General features: G+C 62.6%; 2 protein-coding genes across 7 annotated transcripts; one reads left to right on the top strand and one right to left on the bottom strand.

Moving 5' to 3' along the window:
- Positions 1 to 510: 510 nt before the first annotated feature.
- Positions 511 to 5929, bottom strand: SHC2 (SHC adaptor protein 2). Its single transcript, XM_074851531.1, is given in 13 exon segments — positions 511 to 1756; positions 1887 to 2188; positions 2527 to 2691; positions 2792 to 2858; positions 2943 to 3123; positions 3280 to 3406; positions 3566 to 3617; positions 3811 to 3864; positions 3984 to 4103; positions 4303 to 4363; positions 4729 to 4799; positions 5370 to 5843; positions 5846 to 5929. Coding segments are annotated over 13 exon segments (1887 nt in total). The 3' UTR covers positions 511 to 1627.
- A 3829-nt stretch (positions 5930 to 9758) lies between these two features.
- On the top strand, positions 9759 to 22884 carry LOC141935398 (hippocampus abundant transcript 1 protein-like). Of its 6 annotated transcripts, XM_074851540.1 has the most exons (13): positions 10341 to 10920; positions 12536 to 12631; positions 12914 to 13045; positions 13759 to 13821; positions 14902 to 15029; positions 15464 to 15578; positions 16144 to 16362; positions 17033 to 17146; positions 17623 to 17694; positions 18082 to 18194; positions 18325 to 18422; positions 18876 to 19042; positions 19128 to 22884. In XM_074851540.1, exons 4-13 carry the CDS (start codon positions 13795 to 13797, stop codon positions 19335 to 19337), a joined length of 1263 nt encoding a protein of 420 aa, XP_074707641.1. In that variant the 5' UTR covers positions 10341 to 10920; positions 12536 to 12631; positions 12914 to 13045; positions 13759 to 13794; the 3' UTR covers positions 19338 to 22884. The 6 variants fall into 6 exon arrangements, with proteins under 6 accessions (XP_074707639.1, XP_074707638.1, XP_074707640.1 ...); XM_074851538.1 differs by lacking the exons at positions 10341 to 10920; positions 12914 to 13045 and adding an exon at positions 9759 to 9985 and having other exon boundaries at positions 18876 to 19001; XM_074851537.1 differs by lacking the exons at positions 10341 to 10920; positions 12914 to 13045 and adding an exon at positions 9759 to 9985.
- The last annotated feature ends 658 nt before the right edge of the window (positions 22885 to 23542 follow it).

Here is a 23542-nt window from a genome sequence, read left to right as displayed (position 1 = left end):
TGCCTCGGCTGACTCCAGCCAAGCGCCTTTCCTACGGGCCAGCCGCGCCGTGCAGCCAGGAGCCGCGGCCAGACCCACCGTGGGGCTCTCACTCTGCCAGCTGCCATGTTCATTAACAGTGACAACCGGGCTCGGGCTGCTCGGTGCCAGCACGGCGGCGGCAGGAGCCGGACGAAGCCTCGCCAGGAGGCTTAGAGGCCACATCCTGCCCTGGGCAGGGAGATGCAGGGTGCCAGGAGGAGATGCCGCACACGACCAGCGCCCTGGGTGCCGCAGCCCCCCCGAGGCGGGGGGACGGAGGCAACCCACGTGCAGAAGGGGGACGGGGTGACCCAGGGGGGGCAGAGACAAGCGTGTCCGGTGAGGATGGGGCAGGCTGCCAGTGCCAGCGCGGGACCGGCTGGGAGCTGGTGCTGATGGAGACACCGGCCCAGCACCCCCTGCACCCCTGAGCAGCAGCTGCCCTGGCCCAGCACCGTGCCCACGGGCGGCACAAACAACCCGGGGGCCTTCCTCATTTCCAGGTTTAATTAGAAACGTATTCCAAACCACGAACCCGCACCAAGCACCAGACACGCTGGAGAAGGGGCCGTGTACGCCGTAAAAACCTGCCGAGCCCCAAGCCAGCTGGGGGGGTCCCCAGTGGCCGTGGGACCCCTCTCCTCCTGCAGCCCTGGCCTCAAGAGCCAGTGCTGGGAGCTCACGTCTTCCCTGCAGCAGATTTGTCCTGGCCCCTGCCGGAGGGGGGGGCCGCGGGGCCACGGGGAGCCTCACACGGCAGCCACTCCTGGGGAGAATCCAGCTGGAAATGCGGGACCCGCAGGGACATCCAGCAGCACCGGCCTCCAAAAGATGTTTGTGCCCGGAGCCACAGGCAGAGCCAAGCTGGGGTCTACAGCCCCCGCGGATGGGGCACCCCCGGATAGGGGCACCCCCCGGATGTCCTGGCAGAGAAGGGGGACTGAGGCAGGGAGCTGGGCCTTGAGCAGCAGCGCTGGGCGAGAGGCACCATGGGCCCAGGGCTGGTCCCCCGGCTGCCCCTCACACCCTGCACACACACACACACGGACACACACACCCCCGTGAGGCTCTTTCGCCCCATCCCACCCTGGGACCAGCCCTGACCCCGTTTGCTCCGTCATCACCCAGAGACCAACTCCTCGTGCCGGGATGGAGCCACCACAGCTGGGTGCAGAGCCCCGTGCAGGCAGCACCCAGGCAGGGGGATGCGGGGCAGCCCCGGGCAGGAGCCGGCAGCGCTGCCAGAGCCGGGTTTGGGCTCTGCCCCTCTTGGCGAGGTCGCCCACCGGCTCCCGCCCCAGCAGCGATTCACCTGCGTGTGTGGGACGAGCATCCTCGTGTCCGGCCGGGTGAGGGGCCCCGTGTGGATGATGGAGGGGAGGCAGCAGGGGTGGGGAGGGGGGGGGGGGCTTTGGGGCCAGGGACTGCAAGGCCCCACTGGGGAGGGGAATGGGGAGCCTGACCCTGGGGAGGGGGGGGCTTTGCCTCCCCCAGAGGCCAGGCACAACCAGGATGGGGGAGCGCAGAGGGGCCCCAGCTTTGCCCCCGTGCTGGGGCAAGTCCAGTGCCAGGGGAGCGGGTCGGGGGCTCACGTACCCCCCCGGCATCACTGCTTCCTCCGGACAACCTGGCGGAGGTGCAGCTCACTCTCCGCGGCCACGATGGGCTGCTCGTTCTGCCGGTGGTGGCTGATGAGGTGGCTGATGCTCTCGAACAGCACGTCCTTCGTCCTCACCTGGGGGCCGGGGGCACAGCGGTCCTGAGCCCCCCGCACAGGCTCCCCCTGGCAGCGCGTGTGCCCCAGCATCCTCCCCGTCCTGCCCCCACCCCCGTGCCCCTTTGCCCACCCCGCGCCCAGCCCTTACCACTCCCTCGGGATCCACCAGCAGCAGGTGCTTGGGCTGCCCGCCGTGCATGCCGGTCAGCACGTACTGCCCGGGGTTGGTCAGGCTGTCCCGCACCAGGAAGTCCCCGTCCATCTGCAGGAGCCTCTCGGCGTCCCGCCGGCTCATCCTCCCGTGGTACCACGGCTCCCGCCGCAGCTGCTCCTCCGTGGGGGCGATGGGGGCCTTCCGTGTGGGGGGGCTCGGCCACTGGTCCTCGATGGGGGGGCTGGTGCCGCCCCCTGCGATGCACTCGTGGAGCTTCAGGGCATCCTCGAACGGCCCTGCCAGAGCCAGGGGGTGGGGGGGGTGTCACTCCCAGGGGCACGAAGGTGGGGATGGGGACGGGCCAAGTGGTGGCAGCAGGACCCGGGGTTACAGCCAGACCCAGGCAGGACGCTGCGCCTGCGCCCAGGCAGGGAGGGGATGGTGCCCCCCCTCCCCGGCACGGCTGCTCCCTCCCCAGAGCACAGCCCTGCTGCCCTGGCACGGGCGGGCAAGGACGGGCCCCCCGGCTCACGGCCCCCAGCGCTCGGCACAGCATCGCCCTGGCACCGCGGCACGGGGCTGGGCCCCTCGGCAGCAGGTCCTGCACCAGGCACCCCCCAGCGTGGTGGCTTACTCATGTCAAAAAGGTCCTTTTTGGGGCTCTCCTCCGGTGCCCCGCGAGCCGCCGCCTCAGGCTCCCAGGCGTCCAGGCTCTGCGTGTTCACGTACATGTGCTCCTCATAGTCCCGCGGCCCCAGGGGGTGGCCGTCCGCCTGCAGGTACCCGTCGCCAGGCTGGCCTGCGAGCACCGGACATCACTGCCGGCCCAGGCGGGGCAGAGCCGCGGGGACCCCCCTCGCTGACGGCTCCCAGGGTGCCCCCCCCGCGGCGGTACCCACCCTGGCTCTCCAGGTCCCAGGGTGGCCCCGGCTGGCTGCTCTGGTCTCGCCTGGCTGCAAAACCCCCCTGGGGAGAGGAGAGAGCGAGGACGTTGGGGGGGACCTGTCTGGGACCCCCGCGGCAGCGCTGGCTGTGGCCGCAGGGACTCACCTGGCTGGGGGGGCCGGAGCCGGAGGGCTGAGTGCGGATGTGGCCCAGGATTGAGCCGTGCTGGAGCCGGGAGTCGATCAGCCCCCCCGGGGGTGGCTCCTTCCCCGGGATGCTGTTGTAGTAATCGTGCTCAGCCGCCTCCTCGTCCTCCCCCCAGGCCGACTCCTCCGCACCCAGCACCCTGCACCAGGGACGGGCGAGCTGGGGGCACCCGGCCCGGCTCAGACCCCCTCCCCACACCGAGCAAGGATGGGGGCTTCCAGAGCGACCCCAAGATGGGGACGTGCCCAGGTCGGGGGGTGCGGGGCTGCAGCGGGGGCCCCCCCCCCCACCCTACCTGTCCGGGGGTACCACCACCTTGGGGGGGCTGTGCAGGTACTGCTTGAAGCGCAGCTCGAAGGCCTGTCCCACCGTGCTGATGACGCTCTGCGCCAGCCCCTCGCAGCACTCCAGGATGTGGCAGGCTGCGGACAGATGGACAGACGGCTCCAGCATTTCCCCTGCGCTCCCATCACCCCCCCGGGACCACCCTGAGCCGCCCCCCAGGGGCTCCTCCTCCAGCCTTCATGCCCCAGGGTGTCCCTCCTCCTCCACAGAGCTGCCGGGCGCGGGGCCAGCATCACCTCTCTGGTTGATGGGGTCCTTGGCGACGTAGGCGACATAGTCCGTGGTGTCCTGGGGGCACAGGGGAGCTCAGGGCCCGAGTCCCGCTGCTGCGCGGCGAGCTGGACCAGGGGCGCTGGGGCGAGGGGACGGGCTCGGCCCCAGCCCCACATCCTGCCCCAGGACCGGGCTGCCCCGCGGTTCGGCTCAGCCATGGGACGGGCAGCCCTGGTCCCTACTGCCCCTGAGGGCCGAGGTGCCTCACCGTGTCCCCACCGGAGGCGAAGGAGATGGATTGCATGTGGTGGTTGGCGATGATCTGCGGCGGGGACACGGCCCACGGGAGAGGTCAGCGCGGGGTCCGCTGGCCCCCCCTGGTTCATGGTGGGAGGCAGGGCTGGGAGGTGGCGGGGCCACGTCCCCGGGGCCGGCTCTCACCTGGCGCGTGGTGGGGATCATGAGGTTCAGGCCGTCGACGGAGATGTTGACAGCGATGCTCATGCCAGCGAAGCGGAGGTTGCTCTTGCCCAGGATGGAGAAAAGGGCTTTGTTGGGAGCCTGACGGGGGGAGAGGACCGTGGGGGCGATGCAGCCCATGAGGACCTGGTTTCCTGGGGTGAAGGAGGCAAAGAGGGGTGCCCCAAGAGACCCCAGGCTCTGCCCCGCGAGCTGGGCGGGCACCCCCCGCACCCCGTCCCACAGCCCTGGCTCGCCTCAGGAAGGAGCGCGAGGAGGGACGGGCTGGGTGGCAACCCACCTTCTTCTTCCAGATGCCCTTCACGCCCGGCACCGCCTCGTACAGTCTGTTGATGGCCTCCCTGCAAGCCACGGCCCCGGCCGGGTTACGGCTGCAGACCCCGGCCCCGTCCCAGCTGCCTCCCTGGCCCGCGGCTCTGCGGGGTCTGGGGGCATCGGTCCCCGCAGCCCCGGGCGCTGCAGCGTCCCTGCAGCGCTGCCCCACGTCACGGCCCGCAGTACGTGATCCCAGCCAGGGCCACCTCCCGTCTCCTCTTTCCACCCTCTGATCTGCGGCAGTGCCCTTGGTCCATGTCCCTGCGCACAGGGTGACTCCCAGGGGGCAGGGCTCCCCCAGACCTCGGCCCCGCGTCCCCCCCGCTCCGCAGGGCCCGGGGGAGGGGGAGCACCCCGGGCGGCCGGGGGCTCCGGGTGAGCGGGGCCGCACCTGGTGACCTGTGTCCGGGTGTTGAAGTCGAGGGACCTCATGGAGCGCAGCACCTCGATGCACCCCATGTACTGCGGGGGGGCCCGGCCAGAGCAGCCTCCCCCGGCCGCCGCCACAGCCCAGGGCCGGCGATGGAGAGGAGGGAGAAGCCGGGTGTCAGCGAGCAGGGGGGGCCCGTCCACGCCAGCACACCTTCGTCCCCCACCCCAAAATGCCCTATCGCACGCCCGGACCCTGCGCTGAGACTTGACAAACTCATCTGCGGGCTACGACTTGTGACGCCCTCGGAGGGGCTGAGCGCCCCCCCCCCCCCCCAGCCCGGGCCGGTTCGTGGGGCCGTGCCCTCCCGGGACGGGCCAGACAACGCGGGTGGTGTAACGGGGCCGCGACGGGACGAAGGGGCCGCAGGCTGCGTGTGCCTGGGGCGGGGGGGGGGGGGGGGGGTGCTGCCCACGACACCCCCGGGCCGGACCCCACCACGTCCCCTGGGCCGCGGTCACGGCGCCGGGGGCTCCCGCGACGCCCGTCCCGGGGCAGCTCCCTCGGGGGGCAGAGCCGGGCAGCCGAGGCGGGGGGGCCCTGCCCGCAGCCGTCGGGAGGGGCGGGCAGCGCCGCCGAGCCCCGGGCCGGGCGGGACTTACCCGGACGATGTAGGAGACGCCGGGCCCCAGCACCCGCTGGTCGGGGTGCAGCCACCCCTGCGCCGGCTTCCGGATGAAGCTGCCCCGGCGGCTCCACTCCTCCGCGCCCGGCCGCGCCGCCGCCCCCCGCGCCCGCCCGCCCGCCGGCCCCGAGCAGGGCGCGGCGCAGAGCGGCTCGCAGGCGCCCAGCACGGCGGCCAGCACCGAGGGGGCCCCCGCGGCCGCCGCCCCGCCCGCCCGGGCCGCCGCCGAGAGCTCCCGCCCGGCGCCGGCGGGGCCGCGGCCGAGGAAGCCGCCGGGGCCGGGGAACTTCCACTGCGGCATCCGCGGCAGCAGCGCGCAGAAGGTGGTGCCGGGCTCGGGCTCCTCGCCCGCCGCGGGGCAGGGCCCGGGGGCCGGCGACGGCATGGGGGCGGTCAGCGGCTCGTCGCGGAAGCGGCCATACCGGGGCTCCGGGAGCATGCCCGGGGCCGCGCTCCGCTCCGCGCCGCTCCGCCGCGCCGCTCCGCCGGCTCCCGCCCCCCGCCCGCTCCCCCGGGGCCGCGCCGCGCTGATGTCATGGTGTGAGCGGTCCGCCGGCCCCCCCCCGGCCCCCCCGGCCGCCAGCGCATCCCCCGCCCCCCCCCCGCCATTCTGGACCCGCGGCCGCCCCGCACCCCGCCAGCATCCTCGGATCGCCCCACACCCCCCCGCACCCCCCGACTGCCCGGCACCCCCCAGCATCCTCGGACCGCCCCGCACACCCCCCCAGAACACCCCACCCCCCCCCCAGGCTGTGCTGCTCCCCCCGAGTCGCCAGCGGGGGCTGCGGGGAGGCGGCAGCCGGAGCCCCGAAGGGGCTGGCGCCGTCCCGGCATTGGGGGACGGTGGGGACGCGCCCGGCCCACGGGCCAGGGTACCGGCCGACGGACCCCCCCGGGCACACCCGGGCTGCCCCCCACGCCTGGGCCCGTGGGGTCGGAGCCACTCGCGGGCCCCCGGGGCTCGCACCGGCCCTGGGGGTTCTCAGCCCCACCGGGGGGGGGGTGTCCCGGGCTGAGGGGCAGTGGAGCTGGGGGGGGGGGGGGGCTGCTGCCGCCCCCCCGGCAACCGTGGGGCTCACGCACACGCTGCTCCCCGCTTCCCCCTTCACTGCTGAGGCCAGCAGGGGCCCGCAGCCCCCGGCTGCCGCCCGCACCCCCAACGGGGACATTTTCTGCTCTTCCTGCATCTCCGTCCCCGGGCAGCGCTTGCAGGGAGCGCGGGGCTGGCGGGGGGGGCGGGGGGCTCTGCCCGCCGAGCTGCCCTATGTCTGTGCCTCCAGCCCAGGGGGTTGTTCACTCTGATTTCATCTGCCTCCAACGCCAGGTCTGGCTCCCGCTTGTTTATATCTGTCTGGGGCTCAGGCAGTAAAAAGCACAATCATTTTCTTGCTTCTCTGCCAGTATCTGCAGCAAGCGGGGGGGGGGGGCGGGGAAGAGCCTTAAAGGGACTTTCTGACCTCAATCAAGTAACTCTCCCTCCCTCCAGCCCTGGGGCTGCTGCCTCGTCCAGTGTCTCAGAGGTCTCGGAGCTCCTGCCCACGCTGCTCACCGGGCGGAGAGGGGCTGGGCCGAGTGTGTCCCCCCCGATGGCGCTGGGCTGGCGAGGACAGAGCCGGGGGGTCCCCCCGGGGTCCCCTGCCAGTGCCCTGGGGTGGCAGGGGCCGAGGGTGGGGGCTCGTCCTGGCGAGGCTCTGGGGTGATGGATGCTCCGGCAGAGCCAGGACGAGCCCGGAGCTGCCCCGGCCTTGGGGTTCAGCCCCTGCCCCGGCGCTCCCGGGGCATCGCCGCGATGCCGCCAGCCCCGCGCCGGCCCGGCCGGGCACAGAGGGGCGAGGGGCCGCGGGGACCCACAGCCAGACCCACCCCGGCCCAGAGCGGGGCCTGCGGCTGCTCTGCCGCGCCGGCACCCCCGGCCCGCCCCAGCCCCGCTCCCCTCTGCCACCGCGGCGGTGGCATCGCTCGGGCTCGGGCCCCGCGGGGTCTTTGCGGAGCAGCCGCGCCTGGCTCCAGGGTCCCCGGGAGCCCCTCGGCCCGGCAGGAGCTCTCCCCCCACCAACAAAACCGGAGCCTCCCCCGAGGCCATGCCCTGCGCAACGCTTGGCCGCCTTTGTCTTGCTTCTCCTCGCTGTCTCCTGCTCCCTGGCAGGTGATGGGGTGAGAGCCAGTAATTGCTCTAAGTGCGATCAATAAATCAAGGTAATAGAATTACATCTGCTGCTGCCATATCAGGAGCCGCTCCTCGGCTCTCTCCTCTCTCCTCGGTTTTGCCTTTAAACCTCCGCAGAGCCCTGAACCAGCCGGCTCCAGCGGGGCCCAAGGGGACGCATGTCCCTGCCCGGCGTGGGTGGCCCCGGACGCGCTCCTGAGGAGAGGCACCGAGGAGGTCACGGGTGTTTCACCCCACGCCATGTGCGAGTGCTCTGGGGACCACGGGCACCCCGCGGCGTGGGGACGGGGCAGCCCCCGCCAGCCCTGCGCCCACCGCGGCAGCGCCTTCACCCGCTGCCCTGGGGAGATGGAGCCGCTCTCCTCTGCTGCACGAGTCCCTGGAGAACGGGGGATTATTTTCATCTCCTTTGCAGCCGGTCCCAGGCTCTGGAGAGTTACCTTCACCTCAAGGGCTTTTCGCCAGCTGCTTTCAATCGTTATTTAAAGGAAAGCTGAAGGCTGGATCACAGCCTCGGGCGCTCTGTGGGCAGGGGGGAGCCCCACAGCATCCCGTCACCCCAGCGCTCTGCGGAGCAGTGTCCTGCCCCACCGCGAGATCCCTCCCCCCGGTCACACACGCTGCTCGTTGGCCCCTCGAACCCGTGGACTGAGTGATGCTGCTGGCACGGCCAACTGGAGCAAGGCGGGGGCGAGCGGGGCCGGCCCCACCCTGCCACTCCCCAGCAGCACGCGATTTGCACAACTTTTCTGAACTGCGCCTGATTCACCTCCTCACACCTCTGGCGCTGTATTAGGGGAATCAGCACCAAGTGCTCTCCAAACCGTGAGGGACTAATTCGGAGAGAACACGTGCACACGCAGCCAAGCACACGAGCGGCTCACCGGCAGCACCGAGGCCGCTCTCCCGCCGCAGCCCCCCGCAGCGCTGAGCCCCCCCCACCCCGGCTGCCCCCTGCCCTCGGCGCCAGGCTGCGGAAAGGGCTGGATCCTCCCAGGGAGGCCCCGACTGACGCCGGTACCGACAGACACTCAGTCTGACTCCGGTTTCGCGGTGGACACCAGACACCATTTCGAGGATTTGAGAGGCAGGGAGCAGGCGGTGGGTCAGGCCGCGGCAGGAGGGCAGCGGGGGCTGGCGGCGGCGACGCGTCTCAGCCAGGCAGCCCCGAGCAGCGCCCGCCGCCCCCGGTGCCTGATCCCCACAGGAGGCAGAGACCGGGCTGACACCAGGCAGGGAACGCCCGGACACACCGAGGGGACCGGGCAGGGCTGAGCACCGGCGGGAGCAGGACCCCGGCCCGGGCGCTGTGGCGGCACAGAACCGGCCCCGCAGTCACCGGCCCCCCACAGCCCGGCAAACCGGGGCCTCTCAGGCAGCGGCCGGGAGCCCCGCGGGTGCCCTGACCCCTCCACCCCGGGGTGCGGGGGTACCCCGAGAGTGGAGGCTCCGGCTGGACGGGGCTCCCCCCGCCCTTCGGCCCAGCCCCGGCCCTGCGAGCCCCGCACGGCTCAGCCCCCCGTGAGACCTCGGTCCCAGCAGAGCACCGACCCCCCACGGCCAATAGCCCGGCAACGGCGGCGCTGGCACCAGACAGGCCGCTCGGCCCCGGGGCTGACACCCCCTTCGGCGGCGGCCCAGCCGGGGCAGAGCCGCTCCGCTCCCGCGGTGTCAGCCCGCCCGACGGGCGCTGCCCCGGGCCGGGTCAGGTGCCGTCAATGCCGGGATGGGGCGGCCCCGCTCCCCACCGGCCTCCGCACGGCGCCTCCAGGCCGCTGCCGGTGCTGCAGCCCCGGGGCGGGCGGCGGGAGGGGACCGACCCATCCCGGTGTGCCCCGCGCTCCCGGAGGACCGGCCCGTCCCGGCATGCCCTGCGCCCGCCGCAGCCCTGGCAGGGAGCGGCCCCGCCCACCACATCCCGTCGTGCCTTGCGCCGCCCTCGGCAGGTGCCGTGACGCCGGAAGAGGCGTCGCGACACCGCCCGCCCCCGCCCCCCCCGGCCAATCCGAGGCCAGCTCGGCCGGCCGGGCAGAGGCGGAGCAGCCAATGAGGCGCGAGGAGTGGGGCGCCGGAAGTGCTGGTCAGCGCCGTCGCCCTGGCGACGAGGGCGGGGCGGGCCGCGGGGCGGGGCCTGCGGGCGGGCCGCCCTCCGCCGCCGCCAGCCGGGCCGCCGCCCTCGCCCCGCGGCGCCGCCCCCGCGCCCGGCAGCCCCGGGCCCGGCGCTCCCCCGCCCGGTGCGGGTCCGGGTCCGGGTCCGGGCCCGGGCTCGGCGCGGCGCGGCCCGCCGCAGGGAGGATGGGGCAGCCGCGGAGGCCGGCGAACGGCAGCGGCCCGGCGGCGCCATGACCGGCGAGAAGAAGAAGAAGAAGCGGCTCAACCGCAGCGTCCTGCTGGCCAAGAAGATCGTCATCCGGGACGGGGCCGGCGTGAGCGCGGGGGGGGGGGTCCCCGTGCCCCGGGCTGGGGGTCCCCGGGTGGGCGGGAGTCGGGGCTGGGGGCAGCGGTGGGGGGGCCCTGGGGCGGGAGCGGGGCGGCAGGTGCGTGGCGGTGGCGCGGGGCCTTCGGGGCCAGGACCGGGCGGGAGCGCGGCTGAGGGTCGCGGCAGCGGCGGGGGGCCCTGGGGCAGGCGGGGGGCCGGGGCCGGGAGGAGCTGGGGCTCGGCGCGGTGGGGCCTCGCCCCGGGAGCGGTGCCGCTCTGCAGGCTGGCGCGCTGCCCTCCTCCCGTCCCCTCCCCGGGGGACTGAGCCCCGGGCCGGGGCACGGCCGCGGGGGGCCCGCTGCTGCCCGGGGTTCCCCGGGGCGTGGGAGAGGGCGGCTCTGCCCCCCCAGCGCCGCGAGGCCGCCGCGCTCCAGACAGGCGGCTTGACGCGCTCCCCTGCTTCGCCGGGTGCCAGAATTCTCTGGTCAGGAGGTGCCCACGCTGACATTCGGTGTTTGCCTTGGGGATGACAGACCGTCTGCAAATCTCTGAGGAAGATTTACCTCTCCCGAGGGAGCCCTTTGCTGCGGGAGCAGAGCGGCTCCGGGTGGTGCGGGCGGCAGCGTCACGCTTCGAAGTGGGCGCACCTGAGCTTAAGATGGTTGCAAGCTCTTCCCCTCTGGGCTTGCTCGAGAGAGAGAGAAAGTAGCTCTGGTCGTGAGGTGCTGGCCTGTCCTACAGGCTCCTAGTACCTTTTTGCATCTTTTTACTTTTTTTCTGTAGCGCCTTTATATTTTGCGGTAGCAGCTGTACATCCTCCAGAGGAGCGGTTCGGCGGGTGACCGTGCACTCTGAAGGAGATTAGTTACCCTAAATTGCTTGAGGACTCTACCGCAATAAGATGGTTGATAAGTGGAAGGAGTGACGTTAAGCTGTGAACAGGTTAGATCTGGACCTACTCCATAAAGAGAGATTGGCCGTTAATTTTGTTGCAGTCATGTGGTAGAAATGTTTAACTGCTTGAGAGGGCAAAGAGGGATGGTGAAGGGAAGAGGAGAGGGCTGCTCTCTGAAGCAAGGTGGGTAATGACAGCTGTGCTCTTAATTACTGGCTTTGTGCCGCCTTGGGGCTTCTCTCTCTGCTGCAAAACATTATCTCATTTGTGTGCAATAAAACAGAGTTGTTTTAATGACCCGGTCCCCCTCGGGTAGAGTGCCTCTCTTGCTGATGCTGTTGATTTGTTTTTTAAGCAGACTTAGCCTGTCTGCAGGAGACAGTTTTAATAGAGTCTGCGAACATAAACAACGTTTCAGCAGAATAATGTTTCTTGCTGCCTTCTCTCATGTTTCAAATAACTTACAGCTGTATTAGTTATCCGAAGTGCAGTAGTATTCTGTCAAAACCTGGGAGGATGGGACTGGGTAAAAGATTGCTCTTCACACGCCAAGTTTCTTGAATTCCTGTCCCTGAGAATCCGTCAGCGGTGAATGCTGGAGGCAGGACACTGGTACATCTTTGGTCTGGTCGGTTAATGATTCGTATCTTGGGAGCACGGTGTAGGAATGTCAGTCAGCTGTGAGGAAATTAATAACGTCCAGTCTCTTAGCCTGGAAGAAATGCCCGTGGATTTGGGGTTTCCCATACCAAATCCAGTATCCCTTTGGTTGGGAGATTTGTGCAGTTGCTGGAATTTTTTAACTTCTGGATACTCTTCAAGCTGCAGGAAGCTGTAAATTGCTGGGATTGCAGACATTTCAGGTGGTTTTATTAATAATGTATCAGGGCTCGACTACCCTTCTGGTGAGTTCAGATCATGCGCTTTGCTAATAGCAGAAATAGGTTCCTGTGGAACAGCACAGTGTGCTCCGAAGCGTTTGGCATGTGCTGTTCCCTGGTGTAATTCAGCTGAAACTTGTGTGCTTTCCTCCCATTCCTTGTGATTTGTTTTCCTTGTGAGCTGGTGACTTCGCAGGTGTGTCCTGCGTGGCTGGAGGAAACCTCCTGGCTAGTGGCTGAGACGGGCACTTGGAAAAGCGGCAGGACAGATGCTGCCCCGAAAGTGCCATGAGGGATCTTTATGGAAGGAAAGATGAGCGGGGGTGTGGGGTTTTTAACAGCAGATCTAAGGCCTGTGCCTTTCCCACCGTGCTGGGTAGATGGAGTTGGTGCTGAGCAGTAAAACCGCCTCCCCAACTCCCCGAGCCCTCTCCGGGGTGTGGCACGCGCTGCTGTCAAAACGTGCAGAGAACCGAGGGGTTTCATTTCCAGGTCCTGAGGTGAGGGTTGAAAGGATGATATGTTTGGCCATCTTTAGAGAAAGCGTAATGGTATCAAAGATATTGGTTCTTGGACAAAAAAATTGAGGTCAGGTTTGTAGGAGAGGCAGGTGTTGGTAGGACGCAGATGCTGCAGCAGGGGCTCACCTGCACGAGGCGGCACCGAGTCCCCTCGGGAGCGGCTTAGGCCCGAGCGGGCGCTTCGGCGTCCAGCCGCGCGTCACCGGTCTGTCGCAGAGCAGGGCACGGGCAGTTTTTCCTTACGGAGCTCTGTTTTGCAGCGACAGGGGATTGGAGAGCCCAGCGTGTACCACGCCGTGGTGGTTATTTTCCTGGAGTTCTTTGCCTGGGGGCTGCTGACCACGCCGATGCTGACGGTGAGTTAACGCTGGCCCTCGCCTCGGCCAGGGTGGAGATCGTAACGAGGTGGAGACCGAGATGGGAGTGATTGTGCCTGAAAAAGCTGGAGCTATAGTAATTTTTTTATGGAGTTGGGCAATTATTTTCTTAATTATTTTAGCTTAACTTGGAGCAGAGCATGAGTTAGATTTTTGAAAGCTTTTGGAGGATTTCAAGAAAGCGGGAGTGAAAGACCTGACAAGAAATTACTAGAATTTACTGGTAGTTTACTGTCATTTATTCCCTTTTTTTTTTTCTAGGTGTTTTTGTTTTTTTTTTAAAAATGCACTTGGGAGCTTAATAAAAGGAAGTTGAGCAAAGCTTTGACTTTTTATCCAAAGACTGCACCTTCCACCCAACACCAACTTCCTTAGGGATAAAGGAGATTTCTGGTGAGAGACGATTTCCCAGCAGTTCCTGGAGAGCCCAGCGGTAACTCCTGGGTTACGATGAACACAGGCAGCAAAGGCCACTTCACGGTGATGTTAAGTGCAGAGGGATAGCTTTATTAAAGAAACTTAAAATCTTGTTTCGGGTATTTGCCTTTAGTTAAGGAACGGTAAACTTCTGATGTGGCAACTTCAGGAAGAATTCTGAGCTTTTTAAATTCATTTCCTGGTGGTGGTATGTCAGCTCACACTGAAGCCTAACGTGCCTGATCTCTGATGTCCAGGTAACTGTGCAGAAGGGGCCGTTGTTTATGCAAAGGCATTTAGAAATACGGTATTAGCTTAGTAGTGTGAAACACAAATTGAACATATAGATGGTACAGAAGGGGGAGAGAACAACAGAGAAGTTATGTGGTCACATGAAGTAAAAATGGACGGAAATCAGACGGTGCAGGGATGGAGAAAGGCACCTTTCAGATCCCCTTAGCCTCGCCCAAGTGTGCTGGAATAATTTATAGACCTGGGAAGTATTAAAGGAAGCGGCTGCCCGTGTGGAGAGGGGCGGCAGAGCTCCTCGCGCAGGCGCAGCAGTGGTGGTGTCCGTGGTGTGTTTCCCACTTCCCTGGTTTGTGCTCTTCCAGGCACCGCGCTGTCAGGTGCTTATGGAAGTTTTGCAAGAGTTGCTAGCTCTGTTCTTGTGTTTTTGCTTTTCCTAGGTGTTACACCAGACTTTTCCTCAGCATACGTTCTTGATGAACGGCCTGATTCATGGAGTCAAGGTAAGGAATGCTCCTTCCAGGCTGTCCTGTGAATCTGCGATCAGTGCAGGAAGTGTCACGCCGTTACGACCTGTGTCACTTGCTGATGTCAGCCAGCATTGGACAGATCCGTGTTCGGGTTTCAGTTTGGGTGCTGCTGGCAAAGCGAACGCAGAACGAAGCCCTGAGGGCGCGTGGACGCGGCGGTTGTGTGCTTGGTGTTACTGAGCAGTGTTAACAATGTGCTGCTTGTCAGCCTGGGTTTGGGGCTGGAACAGCTGCCTGTTTCAGCTGAAAACATGCTAATCAGCATGAGGTCAGCCCTGTATCCATGTTCTGGAGTGTAACAAAATAAAAAATCAGTGACATCTGAACTTACAACCTGGGAAGCTGAAGCTAAGGGGCCCTTAGCGGGCTCTCCCCAGGCGGGAGGTGGGGACTGCGCTGCAGCACGGTGAGTTTGGGCTAAACCAGCATTCCCAGAGCAGAGTTGGAGGCAACTGTATTGAACAAGCAGTAGCCACGTGCTCTGACTTGGGAATGTGGCAAAACAGATCGTTAGGCCCCGGCTCTGGCAAGAGGAGCTCAGAAAACGTCCCCAGAGGGGTTTGCTGCAGCGTGGGGTGGGTGCTCCCACGTGCGCTCCAGGGCTCTTCCCGCCTGGCTCGGGTCTGAGAGACCTTCAGAGTCATCGAACAATTTTATTTGTGCTCAGTGGCCGTGGCATCTCGTCAGGTCTCCACCTGAAGGAGAAAGCTTTCCCTGGAACGGCAGCAGACGTTAATGTGAGGGAGCCGTGCCCGCGGCTTTGCAGGCGCTGGCAGGGCGGCTCCGGCGGCACCGGCTGAGCAGTTGCAGAGAACGGGAAGTAACTGGAGTGTTGAGCAGTGCCGAGCGGGTCAGGGGTGGCTTTTTCTCCCTAAAAGGATGTGAGCAGTTTAACAAACTGTTCTGTTTTGGCAATATTGCCTGCTTGTAGAAAATAGGAATGAATTGCCTCATCGTATTTTTATCTCTAGATGATGTTGTCAAAAGCTCTTGCCGTCAACGGTCAGAATTTGGCTGAGGGATTTCTCTCTTCATCCCGTCTGTCTCTCTTAGGGTCTGCTTTCTTTTCTAAGTGCCCCACTGATTGGTGCTCTCTCTGATGTCTGGGGCAGGAAATCCTTCCTCCTCCTCACTGTCTTCTTCACGTGTGCGCCAATTCCCCTTATGAAGATCAGTCCGTGGTGAGTTTACTCGTTACAAGCGAGGGGCTCTGAGGAGAGGAATGAGTGTGAGAGCGAACGACGGGGGTTGTGGGTGCTGCATGGATGGGATGGGAGAGTCCGTCAGTGGGGAGGGATGCTCAGCCTAGGGACTAATTTACTGGTCTGGTTCTACCAGAGGCTTCAGTGTCAGGAAGAGAGAAGCTGTCTTTCCTCTCCTGGTGCCTCTTCTCCTGATAGCTGCGTTATCGCTGTTCGGGCGTGTTGATGTTCCCTTCCTCTGTGGGGAAGTGATAAAGCTCCATGGGCCACCGGGCTGAAGCTCGGTGTCTCGGTGTTGCTGAGCGCTTTCTGGTGCAGTGAAGGAGGATGGAACAAGGGAGAGGTTCCAGTTCAGCCGTTGTGGACTGCCGCCTGGTCGCTCTCTAACTCTGCTTTGGCAATGCCTGTTTCAGGTGGTATTTTGCTGTCATTTCCATGTCTGGGGTCTTTGCTGTCACCTTTTCTGTGATTTTTGCCTACGTTGCCGATATCACGCAGGAGCATGAACGCAGCACGGCGTACGGCTTGGTAAGGAGCTGAGTGACTGGCTTGTCTCTTGAAAGGAATGTTTGGGGCTTTGCAGGTCGGAGGGGTACAAAGCGAGGGTGGGGGATGTATTGACAAGCCTGAGGACAGTATCGGTGAAAGGATGATATGCGCTTCACTAATAACAGAGTCTCCCTGTTCTTCGGTGTGTGATTTAGCACCGAGGGCGAAGGCTGGTTTCTGTGCAGTCTGAGCCCCGGCTGCGAGGTGGCTCAGCCTCCAAACCAGCCCGCTCTGCAGCTGCCTCGCGCCAGGGAGGGAGGGAGGGCGCAGGCTGGGGCACTGCCGCGCGTACGAGGAGCCTGTGATCAGCCCTTTCTGCGGGGTTACTGGCAGTGTCCTGCGTGAGTCGTTAGGACGGATGGCTTCACCCTCCCTTTGCTGGGCCTTAGCCTAGATGGCACCAAGAGAACCTGTCGCCTTTCTGTTTGCAGGAGCCCGCACCCTGGTTATCTCCGTCAGAGGTGGCGAACTGGTGCCCTTGGGCTCCTCTGGAGGAGGACGGGCTCTAGGAGGAAGGGGCTGTATTAATGTTTTCTGCTTGCAGGTGTCGGCCACCTTTGCTGCTAGTCTGGTCACCAGCCCGGCCATCGGCGCGTACCTCTCCCAAGCCTACGGCGATACGCTGGTGGTTGTGCTCGCCTCAGGCGTTGCCTTGCTGGACATCGGCTTCATCCTGCTGGCCGTGCCGGAGTCTCTGCCGGAGGAGATGCGCCCGGTCTCCTGGGGAGCTCCGATCTCTTGGGAACAAGCAGACCCATTCGCTGTAAGTCACCTTGCTGCTGCTTTTCCACACACTGGTGATGCTTATATTTGCTTTAGTTCTGCCAACTTCTCTGAGAAGGAAGATACATTCCGCTAAAGGTGAAGGGTTTGAGGTGTTGATTAACCCGTTGCAGGTACAACCTTCAAATGGTGGCAGACTGCACCTCTCTAAAGCTGTCGAGTGGCTTCATATAGCTACAAACCAGGTAAAAGCAGCTCCAGGTGTCCTGAAGCAAGAGCATCTCGTGGTGGAAACGTGCCGGTTGTTTGACTGCAAATCCCAGTGCTCAGCGATAGCCCTGTGCCAGGAGAAATCTGTGTGCTCCTGGCGTCTGGGACCTTTGCAGTTTCACCTCGCCTTTGCTTGCTAGGAAGATTATTTTGGTCATCTGAGGAAAAAACAATTCTGATCAAAAGCACTTGACTGTAAATCTGAGCAACTGAAAGATAACAATTCCTTGTTCTCAGGTGTGAGTTGGTGCAGTCGCACCCCCGGCCTGGTGTGCTGTGGCATCTTCCTCCAATGCTGCTCTGGTTTCATTCCAGCATTCACCTCTTCGATATAAGATGGTGACTTAAGCACTTGGGTTTGCTGTCTCTGTACCCCGAGAATATTTAATTATATTAACTTTTTTTTTTTTTTTAATTTTTTTCATTCCCCTTCCCTACAGTCCTTGCGGAAAGTGGGTCAGGATTCTACAGTGCTGCTCATCTGTATCACCGTCTTTCTCTCCTACCTTCCTGAGGCCGGGCAGTACTCCAGCTTTTTCCTGTACCTGCGACAGGTCAGTCTCCTGCCATGAGGGAATGCTCGAAATGCAGGAAGTCCCAGCCTACAAATCTTATTTTAGTTGCATGTCCTGAGGAAGCTAATCTTGGCCAATAGCTTAGTGAGGTTGAAGCTATAAGAAGTAGTGACTTGTTCCAGCTTTCCTAAAAAATGTGGGAGTCTGGCGACCACTCTGTGGACATTGCCAGGACTCTTGCTTGGTTTCTTGCCGGTGGTCTGTCTGTCCATCCTGTCCGTGCCACTTCCAGGTGTTTAAGGTGAGCCCAGATATTTAAAACTGTTCTTTCAGCCAGAGGAAAATCTTCTGTTGTATTCCTGTGGCAGCAGGGAGGTGGTGAGGGCACGGCTGGTTAACGCTGAAGTACCTGATAAGCCCTGTCCCTAAACGTTAGTGACACTGATGGAGTGGCTTTTCTCCCGTGGTACAAATCTCTTTTTTTCCTGAAAATTCCCTCTCTGGTGTTTTCACAGGTCATTGGTTTTTCCTCGGAGACTGTGGCAGCCTTTATTGGGGTAGTGGGAATTCTCTCTATACTGGCTCAGGTGAGGAGCAGTTTCTCTCGTGACTCCAGCCATCTCCTCTTTATAAGAATGTCCAAAATTTCTGGTAATCGGGGCTGGTGAGTTGTCAGAATCCCTGTGGCCACAAGGACATGGTTGGAGCCACGCGCAGCTCACCCCTGGTCCCTCTCTCTTACCCATTGGATGTAGCCGTTGAACAACAAACGGCGGGTGGCCCCGTGTTGCTCTGTAACGCCCCGTAGGTTGTGCTGGATCGCTGGGGGCGGGACGTGCTGGTTCCTAAGGGCGTAACGGGAGCAGAGGAGCGTCTGCGAGATGGCAGCACGAGCTCCCTCGGGTTCCCGCCCTCTCGTCTTCCGCGTTGTCTTTCTTTGCACGTACGTTGACAGCATCCATTTTGTTTTCCAGACAGTAGTGTTGGGAATTCTCATGCGTTCGATAGGAAATAAAAACACCATCCTGTTGGGACTGGGCTTCCAGATCCTGCAGCTTGCCTGGTACGGCTTCGGGTCGCAGCCTTGGTAAGAGTTTGTCTCCCAGGTTCCTCCCTCCGCGGGGGTCCCTGTCCCCGTCGGTGCTGCCCTGCCGCCGCGCGGGCTGCGGCTGGCCCCCGGCAACCGGCCGCCTGACTGCGACCTCTTTCTCCCCGAGGATGATGTGGGCGGCGGGAGCGGTGGCGGCCATGTCGAGCATCACCTTCCCGGCCGTCAGCGCCATGGTGTCCCGGAACGCCGACCCCGACCAGCAAGGTGGGTGTCCCGGGGACGGGGCGAGCGGGCGACGTCCCTGAGCTGACGTGTGCTCCGGTTCTCAGCCTTTGACCGTAGCTGATGCTTTGGGAGGGAATTCTTAAATTCCTAAATTAGGTGTTTGGGGCGGCCTGTCTGAGATAGAGGCAAGGCCACTGCTTCATGGTTCGACCCTGGCCTTCAGACTTGGCTGCCTTAAATTCCAGTTCAGTTGGAAATTGTGACTTGATGTGTCCACCCTCATTTTATTTGCCAAAGTTTCAAGTCCAGCACTGCTGATCTGTGTAGAACCTGATACTGAGCGAAGCTCATCACCAGCTCACCACTTCATCTGTGGAGTGTGTGGCCATCCAGATCCGAATGCTTGATCCAGTTTTTAAGTACATAAGCGTCCTTGAACAAGTTCCTGCAGCAAGCTGGAGGCACATCTTCCTTTCCCCGCTCTGTCCCCAGGTGTGGTGCAGGGGATGATCACTGGAATTCGGGGTCTGTGTAACGGCCTGGGGCCGGCGCTCTATGGCTTTGTCTTCTATCTCTTCCACGTGGAGCTGAATGAAATGGCTGAGGTGGAAACTTTGGGTAAGGCCTCCAAACCCAACATGGCCAACCCTACGGACGAGGTAACCTGTTCAGCTTTGTCGCGCCGTGTGCTGGGTGCTTACACCCCACGCCTGAGTGTAATCGTTCCTCTGTTTGGCCCCACAGAGCAGCATTATCCCAGGGCCTCCGTTCCTCTTCGGGGCCTGCTCTGTCCTGCTGTCGCTGCTGGTGGCCCTGTTCATCCCGGAGCACACCCTGGCCCTGCGCTCGGGCAGCCACAAGAAGCACAGTAACGGGGCCCAGGCCCACCCCCACAGCCCGCAGGCCGGCGGCTCGGACGGGAAGGAGCCCCTGCTCGAGGACAGCAGCGTCTGAGGGCGGCGGAGAAGGACCTGCCTGGCCTCTCCACTCCAGAGCCAGGACGGACTTGGCCAGCGGGAGTTCAGGGAGAGAGGGGGGGGAGAGGAGGATGGAGGTGACACTGTACCGCTAACAGCTCGTGAGAAGGGACAGGGTTTCCCTTCCAGCCAAATAGTCCAGCTGGTGCAAAAAGGGAGTTGTATCACCTGGCACTGACGGAGGGGGGAGACGCTGAACTGCTCCACGTGAAGGGATGGTTCTTGAGAGCAAACCTGCCCTTGCACGGGAATACCGAACCTCGGTGTGACCTGCCAAACACCCAACTCACCAGTAAAAGGCGGAGGAGTTCTGACGTGAACGGCCTGAGCGAACAAGGCGTCCGGTCCTGCCCCCGTCCCCTCGCCAAACCGCTCCCCCCAGCTCGGCCGCGGCCGGGGGGAGGCTGGGACGGCGCCGGCGGCTGCGAGTGGGTCCTCGCGCTCGAGGATCGATGATCTGCCCGTTCTGGCCCAGGTGAAACTGAGACACCCCCCACCCCAAAAATCTTCTGATTTAACGTTCTGGTGAAGGTAAGAAAAAGTAAGAAGTGAAGTTGCAACAGACACAAGGGAGACTGGGCAGAGGAGAGAGGGCAGCTGCATGAGGGACAAGTGCTTAGAGGTCAACGACATTTGTGTTTCTGTTTGGTTTTTCCTCTTTTGTTACACTGATGTAACATTTGTCCGTGCTACCTCCATGGGTAGTAGGTAGAAGGATTTTTCAGAATTTTTTTCTGGAACTGCAGGGGCTGTTTAGAAAGTACAGTTCTCTGAGAGGTTGGAGAAACAGCTAAACTCTGCTGAGCACTTGGATGAAGTGTGGTTTCCTGAGAGAAAGGTCAAAGAAATAGCTGTTTATCTTGAGCACTTTTATAAAGCATGTTGATTTTTCCCCAGGCTCTTGCCATCTAATATTAAAACCAGATAATGACTGTAGCTTGGTTTTTTTTTTTCTCAGTCCAAAAGATCCTGATGGTGATGATTACAATCGATTTGAACGTACAGGTTTGGGTTCCACATAGCGTTTCTGAGCCTGCTATGAAGGTTTTCATTCTGTTGAGTGGAGTTGCAACCTCTGCTGCAGGGTTCAGCTCTGGTTAGAAAGAGCAGCAGGTACTTGAACTTGAGTGTTGTGAAAGCAGCTGAGACAAACGTATGGGGAACGCCGGGTGGTTTGTGGATACGTAGAGGTACGGCAGAGGGCAGGAAGGATTGTTCTCATCTGAGTAAGATCAGAAGTGACGGCACTGAGCGCTCACTGGGGAAGCAAAGACCAAACTGGGAACACTTAAGAAATTAGTTGTTAAGGGAATTGAGGGTACGTGGCCAGAAATAGTCCTGCCCCGGAGCGGGGTGTGTGCGGCTGCTGTCAGCTGGCTGGGATCCCTCCTCGGGGGGGCTGGGATGGGTGACCTCGGCGAGAAGGGCCAAAAGGGCGGGACTGTCGTGTCACGTCTTGGGTCTTTGCAAACAGGTAGTTGTGGCCAATGCTGCTCCTGCGCAGCGGTGGCTGCGGGTGCCATTTGCCTCTGGGCTCGGTGGAAAATCCACGTGGATGGCCCCGGAGAGCTCAGTCCTGGCCCCCGGCCAGGGCTGCGAGGGGATGTGAGCTCTGGCCGAGCTCTCCCGTGCGCTCGCCGGCGCGAGGGCTGGTTGATGTTGGCTTTGGACAGAGGGAGCTGCAGTCTCGTGTAGGTCTCAAACACCCGCCAGATGTTAACGGCTCGGAACCGCTGCCCGCCTGGGCTGGGCTGAGCTAACGGTACAATGGCTGCCTACCACTTGCCTGGACCAGTTGGTTATTGGAGGTGGGCATTGGAGTGAAATAATTCAGTTTGGTTCAATCCAGCCCAGTACCCCGCGGTCAGAACTGCAGGAGCAGGGATTGTCCGCGCAGCCCCGGGGCTGTCGCAGAGCAGAGCTGGCAGAGTCTCAGCGACCTGCGCTGGTTCCAGTTTTCCCCAGTTCGTGGTGGTGATGCTCCAGATTCCCGAAGGTTACGGGGATGGTCTGTGCTGTGCGTGCACGACAAGCTCCTTTCCTGAAGGAAATTCAGTCACTTAAATTTCCAGGCAGCAATCCCAACTCTGCGTTGCTCACAGAAATGCCTTTCTGAGGCCGGAGCGTCACCGAGAACGTCTGGCGATGCGTTTGTTTACACCTCAAAGGGAACTGGAGGAGGTTTGTCCCTCACACACGGATGAAGTGAACGGAACACCGAGTCGTTACCTCGTTCTCACTGAGGCACTCGGAGCTTCACGGGTAGAGTAGAGCAGAACGTTACAAAAAAGACGAGCATAATTTATATGATATAAAGTATATAGAGATATATTTTTAAAAGTCCTTTCCTTTATTGAATAGTTTATTGAAACCGATGGGTTTCTAGTCCCGTTCCCTCTCGCCGCTGCTGCCGGTGGCATCTCAGCCTCTCCTTCCCCTCCGACAGCAGAACTCTCGGGCGAGCTCCCCTCCTCCATCCCCACCGTTCCCCAGCCCGGGGGTGGTTCGGCGGCTTCGGCAGCCCCTGGGCTGGGGGCCGGGCGATGCCTCAGCCCGGCCGTGCGAAGGGCCCCGCTGCCGCCGGGGGGTCGGGGGGGGGTGACTCGTGGGTGGGTCCGTGGCTGTGCCGCGCGGGGCCCTGCCCTGGGACCCGGGGCTCCCCAGTCCTGGCGCTGGGAGCAGGCAGGGATGGTCCTTCCCGTGGTTTTGAGTTCCTCTCACCTGGCCGGGGGCGGCCTGAGCCCCCCGGTAGCTCCCGTCCCGCCCAGCGCAGGGATGTGACCCACCCACCGTTCTGCCTTTACGGGACCGAGGAGGACTTGGGCCAAGCGGGGACGGAGCCGGAGTTGCCGGACCCGAATGAAGAATGTCTCATTCTGAAGGGCTGGTAATTCTGCAGCATCCCACGTGGAGACTGGAAGATCTGTATGGAGCATTCAGCTAGTTTTGCCAATTTTGGTTACTTTATATGAAAATGCAACTTTTTTAAAAGAGCCTTTTCTTAAAACGCCACTTGATCTGCTGTGTAGTGCCTGAGCCTGGCTGTTTAACATCAGTATTCCCAGAATTTGTCTGCAGTGACTGATAATTCCGGTCGGTAACAGCAATGCCCCGAACGTAAGGCAAAGCTTGGCTGAACTGCCCTTCTGCAGCCCCAGCAGTTCAAGTGAGTTTAAACTGATCTTGTCGCATTAAAAAACCTGCGTTAAACCATTGCTTTCTTTTGCCATTACTTTAGCAAAATAGTAACTTTTTACTTCACTGTTTTTTTATTCTTTTCTCTGCACTCACATGGCTGCTAACAACGTGGATTATCTTTAAGAAGCGTGGGCATAGCCCGCGCTCACTGAGGAGTGGCAGTACCTCCGCGCTCTCAAAGTTTACTAGTGCGTGCGTTTCTGTATCTCTCTTTTTTTAGGCTAACAATGAAATGTATTTATTTCAGTTCAGGTTGTGTTTAGAACTGGCTAATCTCTCCCTCCGATGGATTATTTATTAAACTGCTGCTTTCCTGTTGTGTTGAAGTTCTCTGTCCTCGATCCTCCCTCGCCCGCGTTACCAGGCAGCTTCCCCCGAGCCCGCCCCGTGCCTCACCCCGGCCCATCCGGGCCGTGTAGGTTGTGCCGAAGAGGTTGGTATCAGAGAGTGGGTGTCGGGGCTCGTCCATCGACCTCCTGTCCCGAACGGGCACCAGGCGTAGAGTTACTGCTCCCAGTTCCTTAGAGCTGTTCTAGAGCATAAAGGACTTGGAACCAGCTCACCCTCAGCGCTGACCCTCTGTAGCTCTCCAGGTTTCCACGGGAGCGTTAAACCAGCTCCGACATCTTCCGCACTTGGGCGTGAACCGGGCTGAGCCCTGGCGCCGCTGCTCGGCCTGCGGCGGGGGGGACGGGACTGAGTGCTGGCGCAGGAGGAAGCCGTTTTTGGGCAGTTTGTGCAATACTGGGCGAAGCAGGGAGCAGCAAAACGCTCTGGAGGAGCAGGGGACCCGCTGCCTGTGGGGGCCGGCGCCGTCCTGCTGGCGGGTTTGTGTGTGCGGAGAGGGGGCTGCCAGCCCCCAGCCCAGCCCAGCCCGAGGTCCCTGCGCTGGGTCCCCCCTCCCCACGCCAGCGCCTGCCCCCCAGGAGCCTCCTCCCAGGCTGGTTTTTTAACAGCCCAGACCCTATTGTCTTCATTTACAGC

Source organism: Strix uralensis, chromosome 27 (genome assembly GCF_047716275.1).
Source record: "Strix uralensis isolate ZFMK-TIS-50842 chromosome 27, bStrUra1, whole genome shotgun sequence".
NCBI classification, from domain to species: Eukaryota; Metazoa; Chordata; class Aves; order Strigiformes; family Strigidae; genus Strix; species Strix uralensis.
This window is presented reverse-complemented; position numbering and strand designations above follow the sequence as displayed.